The sequence below is a fragment of the Lineus longissimus genome, chromosome 5, assembly GCF_910592395.1.
Source record: "Lineus longissimus chromosome 5, tnLinLong1.2, whole genome shotgun sequence".
Classification (NCBI taxonomy): domain Eukaryota; kingdom Metazoa; phylum Nemertea; class Pilidiophora; order Heteronemertea; family Lineidae; genus Lineus; species Lineus longissimus.
The window spans coordinates 5,683,748-5,707,359 of record NC_088312.1 but is presented as its reverse complement, the minus strand read 5'-3'; the positions used below and the strand labels follow the sequence as shown (position 1 = coordinate 5,707,359).

The 23,612-nt window shown below is 37.7% G+C and overlaps 1 protein-coding gene across 9 annotated transcripts in view; it reads left to right on the top strand.

Moving 5' to 3' along the window:
* The window catches only part of LOC135488223 (synaptotagmin-1-like), a 48,062-nt gene extending 25,080 nt beyond the window's left edge, over positions 1-22,982 (top strand). For 6 of the 9 annotated variants that reach the window (XM_064772728.1, XM_064772732.1, XM_064772727.1 and 3 more), the window contains 6 exons: positions 721-846; positions 2,672-2,839; positions 6,593-6,766; positions 7,133-7,250; positions 12,395-12,528; positions 17,371-22,982. In XM_064772728.1, coding sequence (XP_064628798.1) covers positions 721-846; positions 2,672-2,839; positions 6,593-6,766; positions 7,133-7,250; positions 12,395-12,528; positions 17,371-17,553 — 903 coding nt within the window. In that variant the 3' untranslated portion in view covers positions 17,554-22,982. Of the gene's footprint in view, positions 1-720; positions 847-2,671; positions 2,840-6,592; positions 6,767-7,132; positions 7,251-11,489; positions 11,624-12,394; positions 12,529-17,370 lie in introns of all 9 variants that reach the window. The other 3 variants (XM_064772733.1, XM_064772734.1, XM_064772731.1) reach the window with 3 other exon arrangements.
* Positions 22,983-23,612: the final 630 nt, after the last annotated feature.

The window sequence follows — 23,612 nt, the reverse complement described above, 5'->3', positions numbered from 1 at the left end:
AATTGACCAACGAAATATTTGAACCGATTTTTTGTACATCTATCAAACGAATGGGGTCATATAGCTTCCCTGCATCTGGAATGGGTTATCCCCCTTTTCCATCATTAACTAACAATTCCCAGTACCTAGCTGCTTATCACTGACATTGGTGCATTCATTGGTGGTGGTATATCTTGCTTGTGTTGCAGTACAAAAGTCCTTTTCACATCGCTTCCTGATCATAAAAATGGTGAAAAACATCATTAGATTAGAATCATTTTTTCCAGAATTACTCCATCTGAGTTTGATGACCTTGAACCTTGCATGATATGCACACCTCCAGTTTTGTGGTCTGTCCCACCTAACTTGATACATGATGTTTTTAATAAATGATGTATGTCAGTGCACTGTAGAAACTGTCTTGTCTTGTTGAAACCAATGTGTACTCCTATTGTATTGAATTCCAGTGTACTAGGAGCAAGCAAGAAAAACTGTTCCAGCTAATTTTTTTCAGTCAAAATGTGAATTGTTGTTGGTGAATTCTTTTTCGTACTAAGTTCATACAAAGTATCAAGGTACAAAATATCTCTCTCCTTCTGTTATCAGACTTAAATGCAACCCCAAATACCAGGTGTATGATGATCAAACCCCTTATTTCCCGTATTGATCATAAATGCCTTGCCATTAAACAATAGCATAAATCGATCGGGCCTAAGGACTCAAAAGTTTCTACTAATTCAGGTACAGCCTGACCTTGAGGAGCTAGAGGTCAACATGGAGGACAACGAGGATGCGGAGAGCACAAAATCAGAAGTGAAACTTGGGAAATTACAATTCTCCATGGACTATGACTTCCAGAAAGGCGAGGTAAGGTATAATGTGTCCATCAAGTATTGGTGGTACTCCAATGTATAAGATACGCCCAGCCATCCACTCTGTGAAGGCGTTGTAGTCGACGTACTCGGCCCCCATCACAGTGTTGGACATCTCTTACACCAGGAAGTTTGATACAATCGTGATTACGTATCGATGGTGGTTAAAGTATAGTAAGTGGTTTAAGAGAGCTGATGGTGGTTTAGACAGTCGATCCTCTGTGGCCAGGAGACTCTCTACAACTGTCAGAGTGGCTCAGCAGGTAAAAAATTGACATTAGTGCCTATCCTCCCTTAAGGTTGTGGAATCGCAGCTCATGTGATGAATTCCTGTGATTATAGAGAGGGTAACTCTTCAGCTCTGACACTACATGACAGTGGTCATAAGGTGGTAAGATTGAGATGAGGGGGGGGGGGGGTTCGTCACAGGTGCTTCAAACCTCTGTCATTGGGCTCGGCTCTCTCTGCGTTGGTAGTATTCTCCCGCATCATGGTATAGAACTGGAAAAATCACCAAGCTGAATTTGTTGTTGACAACCATAATTAATGTAAAGAACTGTACATGGTCGTGTTTCTCATTACCTGACCTTTAAGTATTATCCGCTATAAAATACAGTTGACTTCACTGGGGAACGGGCAAAATAATATCATTAGACATGTTACTATGACAACTTGAATAACTGACAGTGGCAAATGGGCGACTCTTGTTGCCAATTAATGGAAATATCTCCGTTTCATGGCCCATTGATGAGAGATCAAGAATATTGTAAATTGCTGGCAAAGGAGCAACTAGGCTGCATGTTCCTTTAAACAATACCCTCAATTAGTTGGGGAGAGGCCACAAGAGCAGCATGTTTGATATGATCTACAACCTTAGTTCAGAATTAACACATGCCTGACTATCACCCTCTGATGATTGCGGTTCGAATCCTGGTCTGACTGACTTGAGTTTCATGGCAAAGTCCTGGTAACCATGATGGCTAACTTTGACTATTGCTTACAAATGCTTATTTGACGTAGCATGATTCTGGGCGTTGCCATATCTCTTGTTGTGGGTCAAGGTAATCGTTGCTGATGAGATTCCATTCCGTTTATATGCCTGGTTTGATTGGCGTGCTCTGGAGGGCTTCTTCAATAGAATTGTAATTAATTTCTCAAGATTGTGGACCCAACTGTGCTGAAAAAACCCTGGAGACATTTATATTAGATAAACAAGGTTAAGCTCAGAAGGCAAACAAATATCAGCACCAATTGTATCAAATTGAGTGTTTTGCAAAACGAAACACACATAATATCAAGAGAAAGAGATGGCATATCATGCTAAATGTACAGAGAATAGTGTTGTACATTTCCCCTATAGTTTGATGCTTTTGAAATCAATATAGGATGGTTGCCTACAGCCGTTATTGGCATGTGTCAGTACGAAAGTGTCACTCAACATGTGCCGGTGAAAATGTCAAATAAATCAGGTTTACGCATTATAAGGTTGCGTACTTCTTGATTGTTGGGTGTGCCTGCAGTATTGTGATATGTATAGTAACATGAACCAACAACAACTGGCAGTTCTTTCCCCTTTTAGATCTAAGGTTTCAAACTGTAGAGGATGGTTTATAAAAGACCTGCACACCCCTTTTAGCATTGATTGTAAGATTGTAAACCATGTACTCTTCTTTGATATTCACAATCAATGGACACATGGTAAGATGAATATTTGAGAAAAGTAAGTTTATATTTTGATCACACTTTTAAGATATTTTTGCTTTTTCTGGTCCTATATATTCTATTCTATATCTCTAATCATATTCTTTTCAAAATTCTAGTTGGCGGTCGGAGTAATTCAGGCCTCGGATCTGCCCGGTATGGACATGTCAGGAACGTCAGATCCGTACGTCAAGGTCTACATAATGCCCGAGAAGAAAAAGAAATTCGAAACTAAGGTCCACAGAAAGACGCTGAATCCAGTCTTCAATGAGACATTTGTCTTCAAGGTAATCAAACATTCTTACCAGTGCTGCCACCTGTGGCAGTGTCTCGCTTCGTATCTCTCGACTATGTATACATTATATCCCCTATATTAACTCATTAGCATCTATATAGTGGACACCTCTGTCAGTCTGACACCACTCTATTGTGGACACTCTGGCACAATCTCAAACAGCTGATTAAAGCATAACTGAAAGATGGTGACAGTTCAATTGCTTTGGCTCAGATTTGGATGGGGAGTCATTTCTAATGTTACAACTTTCTAATTACTGACAAAGCTGAAAACTTAAGTTTACAGATTAGGATTAAGAACTTTTCATGACTGGTCTGACTCCAATGATTCATTTACGAGTAGTTCATTCATTCGAATTGTAGCTCTTTGTCATGGAAAACTTTAGGTGGTCCCGAGGATTGCACAGTATTGGATGGCCTCATGGTACAGGTTGTCGATGAGGTAATAATGGAATCCGTTGAAATGGACTACATAGACACAATAACGCGATGATTTGCCTCAATCATGTCTATTGTCCTTACAAAGTCGACTGTCTTAAAATCGTAACTGATTTTTGGTTATCAACTTTAACTAACTTATTTCATTGTTCAGGCCTGTTTACATGTTTCACAAAAGTAAACTCTTGTGGATATGTTCTTCATCTGTATTGTCAGCACTAACGTTTTCGCCAAATTTGCCGTGCTGATCAAGTCCTAGTATGTCGCTTTTCGGAACAATAGTTTAATGTTTTGTCTATTTCTCTACTTATTCTTGGCAATGCACTTTGGTATTCGATCAATTAGAATGTAAGTTTTTGGCCTCATTCATATTTAGTTTATAATTATTCGCTTATTTTCTACGCAACACAAAAATTGCACTATCCACACCAAGTCAGATTGCAAAAGTGCCTTTACCAACACTGCCAGCAAATGGACGCTTTAAATTTTTGTATGTTGTCACGGCAACAGCTGGATAATGCTGTGAAATTCCAATTTGAAGAAGACTTTTGATAGGGTCTGGAAGCTTGGAACATTCTTCTCAGCAGTGTCAACTGTCAGCGCTGTGAACTTAGTGCAAAATGATTGTGTGGGTTACGTTGCTGTATAAAAATATTCATGAAGAAAGTTGATGCAAAATTTTATCAGAATGAAAATTTTGGATAGATTTATGTAATTTTGTGTGGTATCGTCTAATTTCATTGATTCTTTCTTTGATCACTTTTTGATCTTGTTGATTACCTAATTACCTTTGTGGTGATGGTGTTTTTGGCTTAAAGATTTAACCTGTCTATTGTAAAATGTTGCTACTTCTAATTTCTTTTGAAAATCTGTGTGATGTGTTTGTTGGGCCCTGACACTACCACCTGTGATGATACTCAAGTTACCCAAGTGTGCCAATCACTTGTGCTCTTTTTTGCACTTTTAGAGCTATGATTTGAATTAGGATGGTCTCTAGGCTAAAGGGCATTCTATCTGAGATCATGGAGGTATAAATATACTGAGATGCAGTCAGTATAATGCGTGTTCAGATGTTAAAAAGGGAGCTTCCAGGCCTTAACAAAACTTCAAGTAATGCCAAACGATGCTTCAAGTTCAAATCATGTGACAGACGTCCTTTGCCGACAGGAGTTAAAAGCAACCTTAAAGTGTAAATTGTATTTCTCACTTATGACAAGCAGAAAAAAGTGGTCAAGGAGAAATTCATTCCCTTATTTCAGCTCTTATTCTTTGCATGGTTCTATTATATTACTCACACATGTTGCAGGCCCTGATGCTTCTTTGTAATTGCCTTGTCGACAGTTTATTGCGGTTTAATTTGCACGCCAACCCCAGTGCTCAGTTTTTGCAGCAACTCAATGATTTGAGCATTGAGTGAACAGATAGTGTTCCAGTATGTTTTATAGGCCTATAGACTAGATTTTTCAGATGTTCTCTGGTCATTTCATACATTTCTCCTCGGGCTGACTATATTTTGATCAAGTACAGTCAACCGACAAGTTTTCAGCAGATTACAAAATTTCTTTTGGTTTTTTATTTTTGCCAATCGAGGTTGTTTGCAAAATTAATGAAAAAAAACTCCCGCGAAAATTGTCGGTTTACAGTCAGTGCACACGAACAACTATAATCAAGGGCAACAGTTTAAAAATTTGCATTGCTGTTTTAGTCCGTTTAATTAATAATCAATGAAAGTGTCATGAATAATATTCATGACAAAATTTACATTTAATTGTTTGGTCAAACTCGAACAAAGGAATTTTTTTCTTTCCCAACTGTCACCTTCGATTCACATATAGTTGCCCGTTTGCGCTGAGCTTTATCGAGGTAGAGATTACATTGTGTTGGAATGCACTTCAAAACCGCCTGTCTGCGATATATATCCATGCTTTTGTGAATGTGTGCTTTTTTTACGCACACATTGATGTCAGTAATGAACTATCCTCTTTCTGGGATGGGTCACACCTCCCTCACGATGGACATGGGCAGAATTCTTGGTGTTCTTATCATTGAGTAAGTCATGGGCTGTTCTCAACCTATTGTTTATTTCGGCCTTCACCACCTGCGGTTGATGGGCTCAAATTGATATCAGCCCAAAGTGGCCATGTGTCTACCTGAAGATGGGATCAGATTCAAATTGGCATCATCATCAAATTGGCATCATCATCAAATTTATGTCTGCCTTAAGTTGAAATTAGCCTCCAGTTGATATCAGCCACAAATTAGATGTTGCCCTTGATACTTGTTGATGCCAGTCTGAAGTTGATTTGGACCTCAGGTTGATGCCTTCCTGAAATTGATAAGGGCCTTCTGATTGAATTGATATTAGCATATTATTTCAAACTTTGGTTGATGATAGCATCAAAACTAAAGTTGGTGCGATTGCATGGTCACGATTACCAAGAGGACTTTTGGGCAATGATGTTAAATCATGCTTATTCCTTTATAATCCCCATCAGCTGTCAAGTAACAACATCATTTAGGCCGCCCAGAGTTTTACCCATTGTCTATGGTTACCAGCAAAACCAATTTACTGTACCCTTTTCTATCATGTACATTGTAAGAGTTGTAAGATGCAGTAATTTATAGTTGTTGCCGAGTATGCACAGATTATTTCAAATAAAAAATAAAAACTGCATGCCTAAGTTGCCTTTCTTGGAACAGATAACCGGAATTCATTTTATTTAGCCTGAAGTTAAAATCACTGTTGTATTTGAATAAATCTTTCTAGCATGACACTGTTTTCTCAGAATAGAATAGATTTTTCTCAAATTTTCACTCAATATTTGTTGAATCAATATTTAGCATGGAACATTGTTTTTGAAATGATTTTCAATTAAAAGTCATTGCTCTATGAAGTCATTTAAAATGTGCTCTCCAAATAGACAAATATTTTGCCTAGTTATAAAAAAGAACATCAAAATAAGAGCTCAGTGGTCACAGTATCTTCCTGAATGATGAGTTCCTTACATTGTCAGTCAATCATGATCAAAAGGTTTTCTGAAAGCAGCAACAAATACAGTTTTAACATGTTTGGGCAGGTTTAAGGGGTACCTGTATGGGTCTTTTTCACCTATAAAAGGCCTGTAACAGATGCTTCTCAGCTGGCTAAAACACATCAAGAACACCATCTACAATCAGTCAGTTGCCGGTACTTGAATGTATTTTGCTTTATACTGAATTTTCACTGTTCATGGGAATATTCAATGAGCCCTTTCTTGTTTATTGACTGCACTTTCGAAACAAGAACTGACAATCTGATTTTGTTTCAGGTCCCCTATGCTGACATGGCTTCTAAGACCCTCGTATTTGCCGTGTACGACTTTGATCGCTTCTCCAAACACGACCAGATTGGTCTTGTCAAGGTGCCACTGAATTCTGTGGATCTGGGACGTGTGATTGAAGAGTGGCGCGATCTGACTAGTCCTGAATCAGAAAACGAGAAGGTATGTCTGTTCATGTGTGATCCTGCCAGTCTAGAAATGTAGTGATGCTGAATCACGTTGAGAGAAACACCTTAGTGCATGATTTCAGATCAAAATCATGTGAAATGGTTTTGAATTAGTGCAAACAGTTTCTACCATAGTAAGATGTCTGGACGGTATAGTTGTGCAGTTGCCAAGTTGGCAAAGGAAAGTGCGGTTGCCAACAGAAACCTGCTTATATCTCTGAGGCACTGACTCTTGCCTAAGGTTTGTGACTTTGAGGAGTAATGCCCAGAAGAGTGTTACCAAGGTTTGCTGTTTCTGATAAGTTTGCATCAAATCTGGCCCATCAGTTACATTCGCTTATTTTCCACCCTCCATTTGCAGGAGAACAAACTTGGCGACATCTGCTTCTCGCTGCGATATGTCCCGACGGCCGGCAAACTGACTGTTGTAATCCTGGAGGCCAAGAATCTCAAGAAGATGGACGTCGGCGGTCTATCAGGTGGGTGATCCTAAAACATGGCATTTTTCAGCTAATAATTCACTCTTCATAAAATCAACTAGGAGTTAGTAACCATTGGTTTGAATTAGTTGCCTTCTGATTACAGTAAATGTTTAATTCAGTATAAATCTGGCAGTGGTCGGAGAGCTAAGCATCAGCTTTTAATTAAATATTTGAAAGTCAAATTTGTTCTTTCGTAGACTCAGTTCCATTGACGACGCTATAGCACCTATTGGCATGGCCACAACCAAATATGCGTACGTCCGTAAACATTTGTGCTCCAACAATATTTTGAAAAACAACTTTAAATCAACTTTGTCTAACCAATTAGTTGTTTAACAGCACAATATTATTAAGATAGAGTTAATGCTGCACTTATTGAAAATCTCTGTCATATTCATGTCCTCTGGCATCCTGTTGTGACACTGATTGGTGTAACCAACACCGCCCGGCAATAAGAAAACCTTCCCATACATTGCTGTAGTGTTTTATAATGGGAACCGTGCAGATGCCTGTGGCAGACACGATTAACTTGATACATTAATGGTGTTGACAGTATCAGTCGGACTCAGTCCACACGAGTTGTGTGAGAAGAGGCTATAGATCTCTTTGATAGTGGGTTTTAACAGCATTAAATTCTAATCACAAGGACTAAAAAAACATGTGCGGTAAAAACATGGCAAGATTTTTTAAGTCGGCTTTCTTGGCAATTCAAAGCAGTCACCAATTTGGCTGAAATTGTTGAAAGTTAAAGACATTTCACTTTGGAAAGCATAATGCGAAAAAAAGCTGTTTGACCTTGAGATGTAAACTGAATGATGATACTGACATGCTTCTGTGCCCTTGCAGGGGGTGAAGGAAGCTCTGGTGATTATCTTGATGAATTTGCTCATCTGTTCTTATCGGTTAAAAAGGGTTTTCATTCCACCAACATCCAGATTGGCAACATCCAATTGGCATGTTGGCTGCACCAGAACATTGGTCTCAATGCATGTGATATATTGGCATGTCTCAACCAAGTACACCCACAAACCTGTAAAATTTATATTCAAGTAAACATATTTGACTAATGCCAATCTGGTTGTTGAAACTAATTTTATACATTCCATGCAGAATTCAGATTTTCAGGTGTCTGCAGGTGCTGGTTTTACATATCACCCTTAAATTTTATTTGAATATTTTTATGATTCAGCTATTTTCTGATTATGCCTTCATAATTAATTTGATTGACACTGATATTACGCATTTGCTTTCAGTTTTGTGTTCCTGTCAATTTATTTTGCCAGTTTGTGATTTTGTTAGTAGAAAATTGTCTGTGTGTATCAGATTTTGTGTCCCTCTTGTCCTAGTATTTCAGATCCCTAGAATTGTTACCAGCAGCTGTAGGTTATATCACCTTGTCTCTAAGGGGATCAGTTCTTAACTAGTTGTTAGTTGCATCAATCTAACATACATGTATATCACTCTCACTCTGACCACTGATTCCACAGCAGCGCCGTGGCTTTTGCTGGCAGCAGTGATGCATCTGTTTGAATACGTTTTTATGGTGGGTCAGATTGACAATACGTACACAACACATTTATTCCTTTATTTTGTAGGATCTTTCATTTTGAATCCTAATTTTCTTGAGATCTCTATCCCTGACCTCTGATACTTCAGATATCCCTAGATCTTGGTGCCTGGCTCAGATGTGCAAACAATCATCTGGGGACAGCTCAGTTATTGATCTTATGGCTTGCTATGGTGTGAGCTGATGTCCTCTTTCCAGGCTTAGAATCATCCATTTATGTCTAGGAGAAGAATCTTCAATGTGCTTGCCTGCAGCAGTACAGTGACCTTTATCACCATTCATAGCAAACCAGAAAATATACTGTAACATTAGAGCTGTCTAGAGTGGTACAGCGGTAGAATTGGCTTGTCACTGATGTGGCTGTGGTTGTACCTGAATCTTTATGTCCGTCACCAAATATAGATTTCGAGATGACAAACTGGGTTATAGCTCAGTATACTGTGTTTGCTCCTCGGGTTGTCTTCAAAACATGGGTGAATGTAAGAGTTTCATGCGGTGTTTGCTCTGGGTTTGAGCGAACTTGTTGGCCAATATCGCTGTGAATTCACCAGCTGTCTACAGTATCTCTATTAGTATAATAATCAAGAGAAAATCAATTGAGAGTCTCCTCATGCACTTCTTCATCTATGGTTGCTCTGAGTGTCTTTGCCTATTTGTTCCTTAGGCCTGGCTTTGGAGGATGGATCCACATTTTAAAACATTGAACTTGCAATAAACAATGCACTAGAATGGGATGTAACCATTGGCCTGCCTCCACCGTGTCACCGCAGTTCCCATGATAAATGTTGCTCAATTTCTTTCACAGAATGGTCAAAAGTTCCAGGGATGAACTATGTTACTAAAGGCAAAGACTTAGCCAAGGAGACAATGGACAAAGGCAAAAAGAAATCAAAGAAACTTCTCAAAAAGGTTGGAGAGAAGTTTAAACTGAAAATTCCATCGAAATTGATTAAGATGTTAGAGATAAAAGAAAAGTTTATCGACTACACGGAACAAGAACAAACTGTCCTTGATATTGATTCTGCTGGTAGGACGATTTCCTTGGCATGTCTGAAGTTAAGTTATAGGCTTTCGCCGGATTGCAGGATCTTTTGGTTATAAGGACTTTCATGGTAAAACATGCTGCAAGACAGTGGTGGTTGCATTGAAGCAGGGGTCGGCTGTTGTTGGTGTGGCTCTAAAGTGTAAGGTCATTGACCCTGAGAGCTAAGTGTTGCTGATATGGTTCTTGGCATGTAGCGGAAGGTCATTGAGGCAAAGAGCTAACTGTTGCTGGTAAGGTTCTTGGCATGTAGCGGAAGGTCGTTGAGGCAAAGGGTTTGGAACATATTTGCTTTGAAGACTTGTAATTATCCAGACTGCTGTTGGTGCACTCCATCGGTTAGAGCTGACCCTCTGGATCTACTCAAGGTGTGATTGTTGCTGCTTGTATTGGCTGGTGTTGAATCAATGACAATTGAACACATTGCTCTGGATCTGACAGGGGCATGTGTTCAAAAAATGTGCTCTACAAACTGACAATTCTGGTTGGAAGGTTTTGTTGCATGCTGGTCAGACTGATGGATATTGATCGCAAGGTGGTGTTCAATAGGCATGAAAACAATCCAATTCATTAAGTGATCCAAGGGAGTTTTGTCGTACGGAAGGTTTCTGATTTCATTTTTGGATGCAGTTAACTTTTTGAGTTGTGGACGTCATTCAATACCGGTAGTGGATCGATGATCTTTGGTTTTGGAGTTGATGGTAACAAAAGTTATAACATTGTGAAGTTTTATTTGCATTATTCTAGTGGGAAGCCAGACGAACCATTTCCTTCATTTTTCAATTGCTTCTCTTATATTTCTTAGGATCCATTTTGGTTTTGGTTTCTTTAGATCTTTTGGTTTCGGGTGTACCAAAGTCATTGAATGCTGACATGAAGATTAATATGTACTTTATTTCTAAATGTGTATCAGCAGTCTAGTTGCCTTATGATTCCTCTTCTAACTTTAACTTCACAGAATTTGTGTTATCATATCACTTCTACTTGTCTGTTATTGTCAAGATTTTTTGGAAACCACTTTCATGTTTAACTTGTTGTCTTGAATGTATTCTAACAATTTAATTGTTGTTAATTGTTTTCGATTAAATTATGGAATGTGCATTAATTGCGATATCGATTTAAAATTTTTAATGAAATTTAATTGCATTGCACTGTGTGCACTGTGTGAACTTATTCAATAGAAGGGGCACAGTGAAGATCTCTTATCTAGAGGTTTTTTACTCTCATTGGATTAAGTTTGATGTAAGTTATTGGCTCTACAATTGTAACTCACCATCACACGAGACTGTTTAAATAGCAAGATTGTGGCAGTAAATTACTGTTTCAGAAACAAGCCTTTAAGCAGTACATTAAGAGGTGCTGTGTTGGTACTGTATTGAATAAGTTCCACCACTAGTCTTATGTCTTGATTACTTTATACCTGAGAATGTTCATGCGTATGAGATTTATGTCGCTTTTATCGATAGTGATAACATAGATTTCGCATGTGATCGTTTTATCCCTGTGCTTGTCAATTCCCTCTTCCCTCAAGCGCCCTGTAAACGATCAATTTTTTTGTTTGCAGGGCACTTAACCCTCAAACTGTATTGGTCGGTCTTGTAACTTCTGTAATTTTTCGTTTACACAGATCCGTATGTGAAACTGGCCCTTTATCAGGGTACAAAACGCCTGAAGAAAAAGAAAACTACAATAAAGAAGCGAACTTTGAACCCGTACTACAACGAATCATTTACATTTGAAGTTCCGTTTGAGCAGATTCAGGTAGCATTTTAATTTTGTTGTTTTTTTCTTCATTTTATTACACATAACCATGTTCACTTCCAGCTCTCCGCCATCACCTGTGGGACAGTGGGTCAACGCTTTCTGTCCAGTACGCATGAGTATGTCACATGTCCAAGGTCAGAGTATCCGTCAATTTTATGTCAACAATGAAAGAAGCAGACTTGTTTCCAATACAAATTCCACAAAACACATTTGCATAAGTATTGTATTGTATTATCATTGAATTGAAACCCAAAAGATATTTCAATTCAAAATATATGAGAATAAAGAAAACTAGTATTTTTTCTTCAAGATGTAGAAGAACAGCTTTCGGTCTTGGTTATGATTTAAGAAATCAATTCTTAATGAACTTTTGGACAAATGATTTTCCCACCTTTATGGTGTTTGGTCATATTGAAGGATATCAGATCTGAACAAAGTTTAGACCTAGCTGAGATTGTTGTCATTCGTCATTGTTGTCATTGGTAACCTTTTCGGATTTGTCTTTTGGGGGACCTCATCAGGATCATCAGCCAATCAAACGTTATCACATTATGCCAATGAGCCACATCCGTATTAAAGGATGTCGAAAATACTCTGACCTTGGTTGCCAAAGTGACGTGTGCATATCGCACCCCGGGCTTCGCCTTGGCGCAGTGGCATTATATCCCATCTCTTGCATGGCAGTGTTCGGAGCGGGACAACGCAACAAACCTGGTGACGGGCTGATTTAACGCTGTCTTTTCCTCTTCTCTCTCTTCACCTCTATAGATCCTTATGTTAAGCTTTCTCTGATGCTAAACGGCAAACGCATCAAGAAGAAGAAGACAACGATTAAGAAGTGCACTCTCAATCCATACTATAACGAGTCGTTCACGTTCGAGGTTCCCTTCGAACAGATTCAGGTATTGTACTGTATAATGCCTCGTCGTTTTGTACATGTTTGGCACCTCGCGTTCAAAGCACTATCTTTTTCGTATAGATTTTACCCGCCCTCTCTTACCTTGCCCAGTCTCTGCTGTTTCATTGTTAGCGCTGTGCCTTGCTGATTTTGTCACTGAGCATTATACTGGGTTGATAGGTTGTTGATTTGATTGTATGTCTGATTAACCTGTCCAAGGATTGGGGAGTTTTCTAGGTTTTTGGGGGAAACTAATTGCAACAACTTTATGAGGAATAAATTCATGTGGTTTGCAAAGGAGGATGTTATCCAACCTGCAGTGATCAGACTTTGACTCAATGAATCATGTCCATTTCAAGTAGCATCTTTCAGCTGAAATCACTGAGTGGTGATCGGACGATTGAAATCTGCATTCTCTCATGCAACGGATGCTGTCGGATTTCATGAATGACAAATTCGAAAAAAGCTGAGTTAGATCTCAAACATGTCCAAGACATGACACTTGTTACTTTAGCATACCAATGCAGTTTCTATTACAGTGGTAACTTTGGCAAAGCTTGTGTGACTTTATTCCTCAACAAATGAAAAAACATTATACACATTGGAAAGCCTTCTTAGAGGCGGATACTATATGGAAGCCTTTCCAATCAAACAAAGCTTTTTCATGGGTTTTCAATCAAAATATGACTTTTGGGTACAATATTCATATCCCTAATCCTTGGAGTACTAACATTCTATTCTTTAAAGTCCCTTGCAATAATCAGTGACCCAAAACCAGTCATGTGCCTTCAAGAATATAATTTTTCTATTTCTTAGCATTCGGGTACGCGAAACATTTTTCTGAAATGGTGATCTGTAAGGTTTTGGGTCAGCGTGTTATTGTTTGGGAGCACCTAGATAACTACCGCCTCTCACGGTAAGGTAGAGTTGGTTTTAACGGCTGCACAAAGATATATCTGCAGGGGTTGAGTCACCCTCTGGCTTGATATTCGTCACAGACACCGCTGCTGCTGCTTGGCACAAACCCACTTTATACCAGTGGACACCTAGGTCAGATATACCATTTGCTTCAGACAGTGTTCATTTTGAATGAAATGCATGTTTGAAGTACCGGTATTAAATTATTATCACTGGGTGTGTTTTGATTGCATGTAGCAAGTGTTACTAAATCATATATCAGACATATTATTTAGTACATCCTACATGATTATTCCTTAACTTTGATAGAGCAGTCCAGGACTTATTTCTTTTTTCTCTGATCGACTTTGTGCAGCTCATTGCCCTTATTTTTACCCATTCGCTACAAAATGTACTTCTAGCAATTTGCCATTGCTGTAAGGTAGAGTTGTACAATTGTAGTCCTGGTACATTTATAGCCCCTATAATGTAGAAAACAGCTACAAGTGCACATTAATGCACACAGAGGCCATAATTGTACCATGCACCTTTAAAACCTTATAGTTTTAAGAATTTTTGAAAGAAACACCACTGAAAGGAAATTTTGCAAATCAAATTGCTGATTTTTGAAGAATTGAAGTTAGCTAATGAAACATGGGCTATTTCTTATAGATTTTTGGTAACTATAGGAAACTTGATACTTGGCCCAAAAACGTTTCCTCTTTTTATCAGTCGTGAATGGGTAACCATTATTGTCCCTAAATGCATCTATATACATATGTAGAGTAGGACATGTCTAATGCTGATTATTTTTCTAGAGATATTGGGTGCTGGTTAGACGTGACTAGAAGACTAGCTTCAACAGTTATGTTTGACATATTAACGATAGTGAAGTGACTGAACAGCAAACCTAAGTGAACCATACACTAATTTGTTGGTTATTTCCCTTTGATAATAAGTGGATTCTTCCAAGGGATATTTTTGAAACTCAAGTCTGATGTAACTAAGTAAACTGCCAAGGTAGTGCTTTGCTCTATGCTTCAGACATTCTCTGGTTTTAGACAATTTAATTTTTTTCAGATATTTTTCAATACATTGCTTTCAAATTTTATGATGATTAAAGCTTTTTCCAATGCCAAAAGTCCAAAAATTGCGGGGAAAAATTAGCCATTTAACACGGTACTAACATTTAATGCTGGAGATGGAAGTAAAATAAAATTCAAACACTGTCGAGGAAATGTGATGCATTTTTCAAGGGTTAAATAAAAGGTTTATAATCATGAGAGAAAATGTTTAAAATGTTGAAATCTTACTTAGTATCTTCTGTTATGTAATAGATAATTGGTGTGTTTCTAATTGTTAGTTGTCCAGGTTTAGAGAATGACAATGTAGTAACATTTCTCAAAAGCTCTGTCTTTAGATTAGACATTGTTTAGACATCTCTATAGAGGCTGTGGTATGTTAAGTGTCCATTTTCAGCATGCCGACTTACCGGCAGTGAAAGTCAATCCATCTCCTCCTTTCAAGAAAGAATGGATACACACGCACAACAACGATAGATCGGCATGATTTTCAGAGCATCATTGTATTATTGATTGTTTTACCTGAGATTTATCAAGAAGTGAATCAGACACTAATCAAGACAAAGATTTCTTCCGTGGTGTTGCTTATAGGCAACATGCCAAAGTCTGATTACGAAAAATCAATCGACTTTCTATACACGTACAGTCCAGCTCTCAAAATTTCCATGATGGAGAAAGCATATTGTCATTGTTTCAATGTCAATATTTCCTTTATCTATAAAGTACATGTGCATTATCAGTCAACATATCAAGATTTTAAATAGTCTGAACAATTGAGAAATTATGGACAAAAAGTTAAAGTTCAATTCTATATAGAATTTTTTGTCAAGAATCCCTGTTTATACTGTTACACTATATTGTCCCTCGCTGTTTCAACTCAACTCTCTCATAAAAAAATCATGAAGTTAGTTAATCCAGGAAAACAATTACAGAGACACACCACTTCATCTATTCATTGCAACAACATCAAAATCATAACCATACAATAGATCAATTAAAAATAGTGTTAACTAATTTTCATTCAGTTGTCTTGTTGGTGTCCCACTAACATGTAAATGTCCACCAAACTGTCCTGTTTCTAAAACTGCGCGCTGTGTCCTTGTACCCCAAGTTTAAAAAGTCTGTGAAGTGTACTGTCCTGTCCAGACGTCGTGTCATGGATACAATTATTGCATGAAAAATAAAATTAAACTTTAAATTCTTCCTGTTTCGTTAAACTGAAGATGTCGTCATATTTGTTGAGAATGCATTATTGTCCTTGTGAAACTGAGTACAACAATTGCACCTCATGTTGTTTAAACCAGTTATAAAGCCTCATGATCAACAAAACTCTAGTGGATATTAACACTTTTCTATCTAACACAATTCTTCCGACACAATAGAAAGATATTGATAGAAATATTATTATAGAACCTTTTTTGACACATTCAATTATTTCCATTAATTTTTGTCTAAAGCAGCAGCATAGGGGTTAATCTTATTGTGTTTAAAAGGTTTTTAACTTTCCAGTAATCACCTCATTCGATTCTCAGGGCAAATATGTATGAATCACTCAACGATAAAATCCTATTCTGTATCCCTTCTGAGCAGTTGCCATGGAAACGGTGTCACCATTTCTTGGGGACAGCATAAATCTCTGTTGATTCCTCTTGATAATAGGTAGTAATTATAGATGGGCATAAACTGTGATACTTGTTATGGGTAAGCCTCGTCAAGGTGACAACCTTTAACCCTTGACCATATGTGAGGAGTTGTCAGATTTGTTAAGGTTAAACAAAAGATTAATCAAGATGCATGATTTGCAAAAGTGGGTTGTAAAATCATAGCAAAAGATATATAAATCAATTTCTTATCAAGTAATCAGGCCCTTTGACCAAATGATCCGGTAATATATCCCAGACCCTTGACATTTAAACATCAGAGTATTCAAAGACTAACATAAATCAGTACAAGTATATCTGTATATGAAGGGTAAAAGGGGTATAAAAATCTAAACAGCCTTTCTGTAACTTTGTGGTATTTTAAAGTACTTTGAAGATGTGAATCAAAGATGTGTTCAAAGTTCCAATTCCTACTTTTGCTTCAATTTTAGATTTGTCACTAAAACATTTTGCGACACAACTATCAAAGGAGGAGTGTCTTGAGATGATACCATCTGGCACTAATTATAATTCCATAGTTCCTGTATAGAGGGTTGTTCTTGGATGCATTAGAAAATAAACACACTTTGTCTATACTGAAATGTATGTGTTCATAGTGTCATCTGTTGGGAAACTCTATCACTATCATTAGTGAGGGTTTGGCAATATCTCAAGAATTCCTCCTTTAATCTCTAACATTGCATTTATCTTCACCATTCAAACAACAGAAGAACCTTCTTTCTGGGACTCAAACTCATGGAAAGTGTATCTTCCAACATTATAATGTAACATAAGTGGAAATCACCAAAGTAGCAGCCATTGTTTCTGAGGGTTTATACTGGCCAAAATATGTGGATAGATGAAAATGAATGGCATTAATACTGAGTTTAATGATTACAAGGTCAGGCAGTGTCGAGTCAATTAAGATGGTGGCAGAAATTGTTGACTAAAAATAAGTGATTGCGCCTTCAAATATGTAAAAAACTTTAATTGGTTCTTCTGTTTCTTCAGTTTTTCAAACTAATTTATCAAGATTTCTCATTGAAACTATATAATATTTTATTGATAATCATATTTTCTTTCAGATAATTCAGTCGTTATTTATGCTGGTATGTAATTTTGCCTTGTAACAGTAAAGTTGAAATAAAAATAAGAATAATGACATCATTTTTTACAGGGATGATATCTATTGACAGATTTTCTCACTCCCTTGTTCTCCTTTTGCAGAAAGTAACAATGATCATCACCGTCGTGGATTATGATCGCATCGGCACGTCAGAGCCAATCGGCCGCATTGTACTCGGCTGCAACTCCTCCGGGACGGAACTGCGTCACTGGAGCGACATGTTGGCTAATCCAAGGCGTCCAATCGCGCAGTGGCACACTCTACAGGAGATGCCCGAAAAGTGAAGAGGCCACTCTACTTAAAATGAATTATAAACTAACTATGTTTAATTAAAACTTGGACATATAAACAAGGCAAGATATCCTTATCAAGTGTCTAAGAAATATGTCTTGAACAATTTTGTCTTGTAACTATTAAGTTGTGACGTCAAACTCTATATGCTAAAATATACACCTGATCTTTGACAGGTCCATGTGTGAACAAAAAAACGTGTGTGGGCTGTGACAGTTGTGGTGTGGACGCAATATGAGATTAATGTGAACTGAATTATCAAATCAAATTATGTAGTAGATGATCAATTAAGGATATTTAATTACTATATCATGATTAAGTCATTCTTAGCCATAATCTTCATATGAATGGGATTCCAGGTTGACAAGACCCAAGAGTAGATAGACTTTGTTTTTGAGTGAACTACAAGTTTTATTCTAGAGTAATTGTGAATGCTTCATTTTAGAGTGACTACATTGATTTATTCTAGTATAAAGGTTTTAATGCTGCATTTCAAAGTGTGGTACTGGTTTTATTCAGAATAAAGGTCAGTGTGAAGTTTCAAGTTTCACTCTAGAGTAAAGGTTGTATCATTGTAAATGCTTCACTTTAGAGAGATAGAGTGAAGTATAATCCTAGAATAAGGATTTGTTTGCAGAGTTAAGTATGGCTTCTATTCTGAATAAGGATTTTTCATTTTCGAGTGAAGATAGACTTTTTCTAGCTTACTGTTAGCAGATGCTGTTAGCTTGTAAATGCTTCATTTTAGAGTGAAGTCATTGGTCTAGAGTGAAGTACTGTAACAGGTTTGCCTTTAAATGAAGATTACAGCAACTTTCAGACTGGGCCTCGTTTGGAGGTCAGAAATGCTTTTGAATGAATAGAAGTCATTCTGAGTAAAGTGGAGTGTGGTCCAAGAATTGGAAGTTATGAGTGGAGATTAGTATCACGTACTAGTATTGGGCAGAATCATTATCAAATGTTATGGAATCTTGAATGTGAGGGATGGCACTTGTGGGAATAAATTCTACCTATGTGCCAGTTGAGCGCGATTCCGTGGACAGTTAGTATGCCATGTGATGCTGCCTCTTTAATCGCAAGAGGTGCAAAGTGAGGTCACAAAAACAATTGCATTATAGAGCACACTGCCTGAGTTTAACTTTGCATTGTCTTCAAAATACTTATGATTCGCCATATATTCATTGAAAGAAAAGGAATTTTAAGTGAGCGAATATAAAAATTGTCAGCGAGTGATAATCATTGGTTTGATCTGTAAATATGACAACAGATCGGGGTAAGGCCGTATCGATTGTTGCTTTCTCAGCAGCTTGATCAGGATGGCTTGTGTGTGAAACCAGTAGGGGGTGTAACTACCAAATATCATTTTACCATCACTTTACTCTCTGTGTTGACCTTTTAATGTTACACCTTGTACATGATGTATATCTTCATGATATGGCCGCTATGGGGGCCATCTCGAATTTCATATCAGTGTCCAGTGCAATTGGTGTCCACTATATCTTCATAGTACACTGCAGGTGTGTTTCACCGGTTTTGGCATAAACGACAGCAACAAAAAAACACTTGTGATTTGTAAAGTGATGTAAATTCGTTGATCATCTTCAATTCAAATTTGAGATAAGAAAAAAAATTTCATTTCAACAAGTCTCAGTTATCTCTGTCCAGACCCGCTTGATATCTTTATTGGAAGCTATAACAATGTCCAACATCGCAAGTAGTTTGACGATGTTATGTTGCTGCAGATCACAGTGCCACCTATTGGCAACTCTCTTGACATTTCATCAACGAACAAGTTATTCGAACATCAGAACCTTAAATTCTGTGTCTCTGTACTTAATGCTGGGGTCACTGAAGTACCAGTGCCATTTTCTGAACTGTTCTATAGTTAGCAAAGGGTGCATGACTGTTTGGGGAATGGATTTTGAAATGCTATTAATCGATCTTTCTGATCCGTGTTGTTGTACTAGGACAAACAAACTGTCAAAACTGTGGCCAAATCACGCTTTACTTCCTCATGAGCAGGCTAGGCGTAGTAATGTTTGGTAGAAATTTTCATGTCTATGTGATAGTATACTTTCGTCGCTGTGGGCGCTACCAAGGTGTTCCCAGTGTACGGAGCTCTGTTTATTTCAGTGGAGTTATTGTTAGCACGCACCATTGCCAAAATTTAATGCTGGACCTTGAGCACTAGTTGCCTTTTGGTATCATTCTTAAATGTGCAATATTCAAAGTGTAAATTTCATTGTTTTTGGATCTAGTACTGATGGTTAATAGTACATGTATGTCTGAATTCTGTGAGGGGACAGGGATTGTTGGAATCTTGATTTGAACCATGGTAGTAAAGGTCATGCTCCCTTCATCTTCTTCATGTATCCATTCTTCTGTTTAGCACAGACCCTGCCCGACTTCAGAAACAGGCATTTTCCAGGAGGAAGATGTTTTCCGGGAAGCATTTATACATTTTCGAGAAAGCGTGTGTTTTCCATTCTGGAAGCAGACGTTTTCCAATTTGGAAACGGATGTTTTCAGATTAGCAGATGTTTTCCGGGAATCAGACGTTTTTCGCTCTGGAAGCAGATGTATATGCCATTCCAGTTGTGTCGGGAAACCTGCCTTTCCATGTTTTAGTATCAGCTGTCCCCTTTCATTGGATCACAAGGTGCATGTATGATATGTAAAGTAAATAACCACTGTGTTGTTGTGATTATGACTTCATGTATATAGAAATTTATTTTTGAGGCATTGTCTTGAGTTCTAGTCCCAAAGTGCACGCTGGTAGCCCGACCTTTTTGTGATATATGTAAATGTTCGTTGGGCTCCCAGGATGCATTGCGTTGGTGAATTTTATTATATTACACAGCTTAAGTTGTAAGTGTTTGCTTGGTTTGGCTAGTGACACAACAGGACCTCATTTCATTGTCGATTTCTCAATTCTACACCCCTTTTTACCAAAATCAACTGCAACCTTGCCATTAAGTGGATCAGTCCATTGTAAATCCAGGGGATTAGGATTGAGAATGCAGAAGTTTTTATTTGTTCAAATTATTCGATGATTTTCAAAACATTTTTAATTTTTTTATTTGATTATGCAATATTTTTATCAAAATTTTAACATGACTGAACGCCAATAACAAAAAACACCTATTTGAATGTCTCAGTTCATATTTCAATGTTAATTGAAACTTAAAAACTCCGACATTTTTATAACTGTATAAATGTACCTTTCCACTGAATGAGTTGAAATTCACAATATGTTTTTGGTATGAAATTTCATAATGCTTCATATCTTTAACACAATCAAGTATACTTAGATCATTATCTCTCCTTCTAAACTTTATATCTAATGTAATGGGCTGACAGCAGATAGGCCTAGAAGTTACATGTAGGTTCAGCATTAAAATGGTCCAAAGCTGAAGAACCGTTTTAGCCAATTCATTACCTTAGTATAAAGCTACAACTGCTTATTAATCATTGCTCGCAATCAGCTGCACTATGACTTTCTGCCTTCAGTTTATATAGATTTCAAAGTTGGTTCTTATTGATGTCATTAATTGAAGTCATTGCGTGTGTATCTAATTGTACATATTGTAAAACGTGCATGAAAATTAATGTATAAGACTGTAATAGTTCAACGTGATTATGTGATAACATTTTTAACCCTTCTGCTCCGGCATGCGAGAGGCTTTTTGACTCTGAACACAGTGGGTCTTGCACCCTATCTAGACAACAGACTGGAGCAGGAGACCAATGTGGTAATTGGTGCAGTTTGAGTTGAAATGGTACCGATGTAGAAATTGGTGCAGTTTGACTTGGAGCCAATGTAGAATGATGCAGTGACTTTCGTAAATGAGGCATATGAGTTCCGACTCTTTTGTTCTCCAGTGTGTCAATGTGGCCTTGGTCATTTAGTCTGATGTACCCATATACACTAAAGTCAAAACTAGGCCCAGTTTGAACTGTCTGTTGAAAAGCTCGATCAAAATCACTTCCTTTCAAGGTTTAAAAATAATCATAAATTAACCTTGGGAATTGGTCTTAGTTAGTGCAGGATTAGGATGCAAGGCCTTGTAATAACCATATCAACTATGTATGTGTCTGCATGTCACACAAGCAATAGATTTTTGTATCATAACCAATTTATATAATTCAATATTAAGCTGTGATAAGTGATAGGGTAGAGACATGTCCATGCCTCCCAACCTAAATATGAAAAATTAAAAAAAAAGTTTTTATCAAAGTTCCAAAATATTAAAGTTACAGTGAGTATTGGTATGTCCAGCTGAGAATTTCTAGATGCAGGGTGGGGGCATGTGCGATGAAAGAAATGGACATGGATCATGTCTGCCTCTGTGATGACAAAAATGCAAGTTTTCGTGTGAAGAATATAGAAAAAGTATGAAGACAAAATTTGTTCTTAATATATCATTGGTTGTTTTGTTTCAATGCAAAATCTGATCAACAATTTTGGTAACTTGAAATGACGTGCTTTTGTCATCTGATTATGATACACGCCTCAAAATTGGCCTGAAAATATTCCAACTTGTTGTTGAGGCAGACTGTTTCATACGCACAAGTCAATTACGACTTTGAAATGTGGTCCTTAGTTGGTCATTGCGCCATCCATTGGAGTTGTATGAATATAGCAGGGATATATTGTATCTCCATATTTATTACATCATTTTTCTTGACCATTCCATGATAAGTTCCAATATCACCACCAGGGGTCTCGCCTGTTTTAATCAAGCAAACCCACCGTTCGCTATTCTCATTATTTGGCTTCGCTTTGCAAAATTATCAAAATACTGCGAGGGTAAGCTGGTTCTGTCTGAGGTGGAAGGGATTTTCACTAATCTTTCTCTGAAATGTGACCTTGGAAATTCATCATTTTCAGGGTCTTTAATATCGATCAAATTCTTTGATTTGTTTTTAAACGAACAATCAAAAACAAAAAATTTGCTGCTCTTGGCCTATTCTTACACTTAGAGTGAATGTATATTTACATAAAATTCAAAATCACTCAAAAGGTTCTGTTCTCTTAAACATATGTCCCCTGGTGGTAATGTTGTGAACAAAAGAACAACTTGCCTCTGACTTGATCAGTGTTTGAAGGTCACAATAATTGCTCTCATCAATGACGATTTACCTGATTCCCACACAAAAACTACTAAATTAGCTTGTACGTGATCCATACACGAAAATGTACATTGTATGGTGGAGATTGATGTTGGTCAGATATCAAGGTCAACAGTCAAGGTCAACAATAGTGAGTGAAATCAGCAGACGTCATTGATGGATTGTGATGGACTGTTGATAGGCATGTTTGTGTTCGAGCAACGCATTGAATACATTTGTATCATGTGTATTTATTGCCTTGTGTAGGACAGTATCATCTTGGTGTTAATAAATTGTTGTCTATACCAAATCTGTCTTTTACTTCTTGATTCAGACTCAATTGTACAGTGGCTGTGGTAGGCCTACACTCCTTTTATTACCCAAAGAAAGCAACTACTAGTATGACAAGTGCAGTTGACTACCTGAAATGACAAAGAAGGAGGTCAACCGACTCTGTCCTGTCTTATAACGAGCGTACCATTGTCCAATTTTATGAAAGGGCCTTTAGACTATACTAAAACATGGTTTTGGACAGTACAATGGACAAGGCTTTGCCTATAAAGGCTACCAAGTCCTATTCGAGAGCTTTCATATTCATAAGAACGCTACAACACCAACTGGACATCACATACTGAAATCGACGATTGTGGCCGGCAGCAAATCGGCAAAGACTACGCAATCAAGGGTGTCGAAAGGTGCAGTTCATGTGGCGGGAAAGGTCTTTCGCGCCAGGATTTATGCGCGTACTGAAAATAACGAGTAACGTGTCTACTCTAAGAGCTGAAACAAAATTGGAAAAGCATCAATCAGTGCCGCTACGATTTCTTGGGGCAGGCTGGCTTTGCCCATTCGTATTTCCCGCGTGAAGAACTTATGAGCTATGGTGGCGTCACCTGCTATTTACGAGAACAACTCCGACATCCCTCGATGTGTATATCGA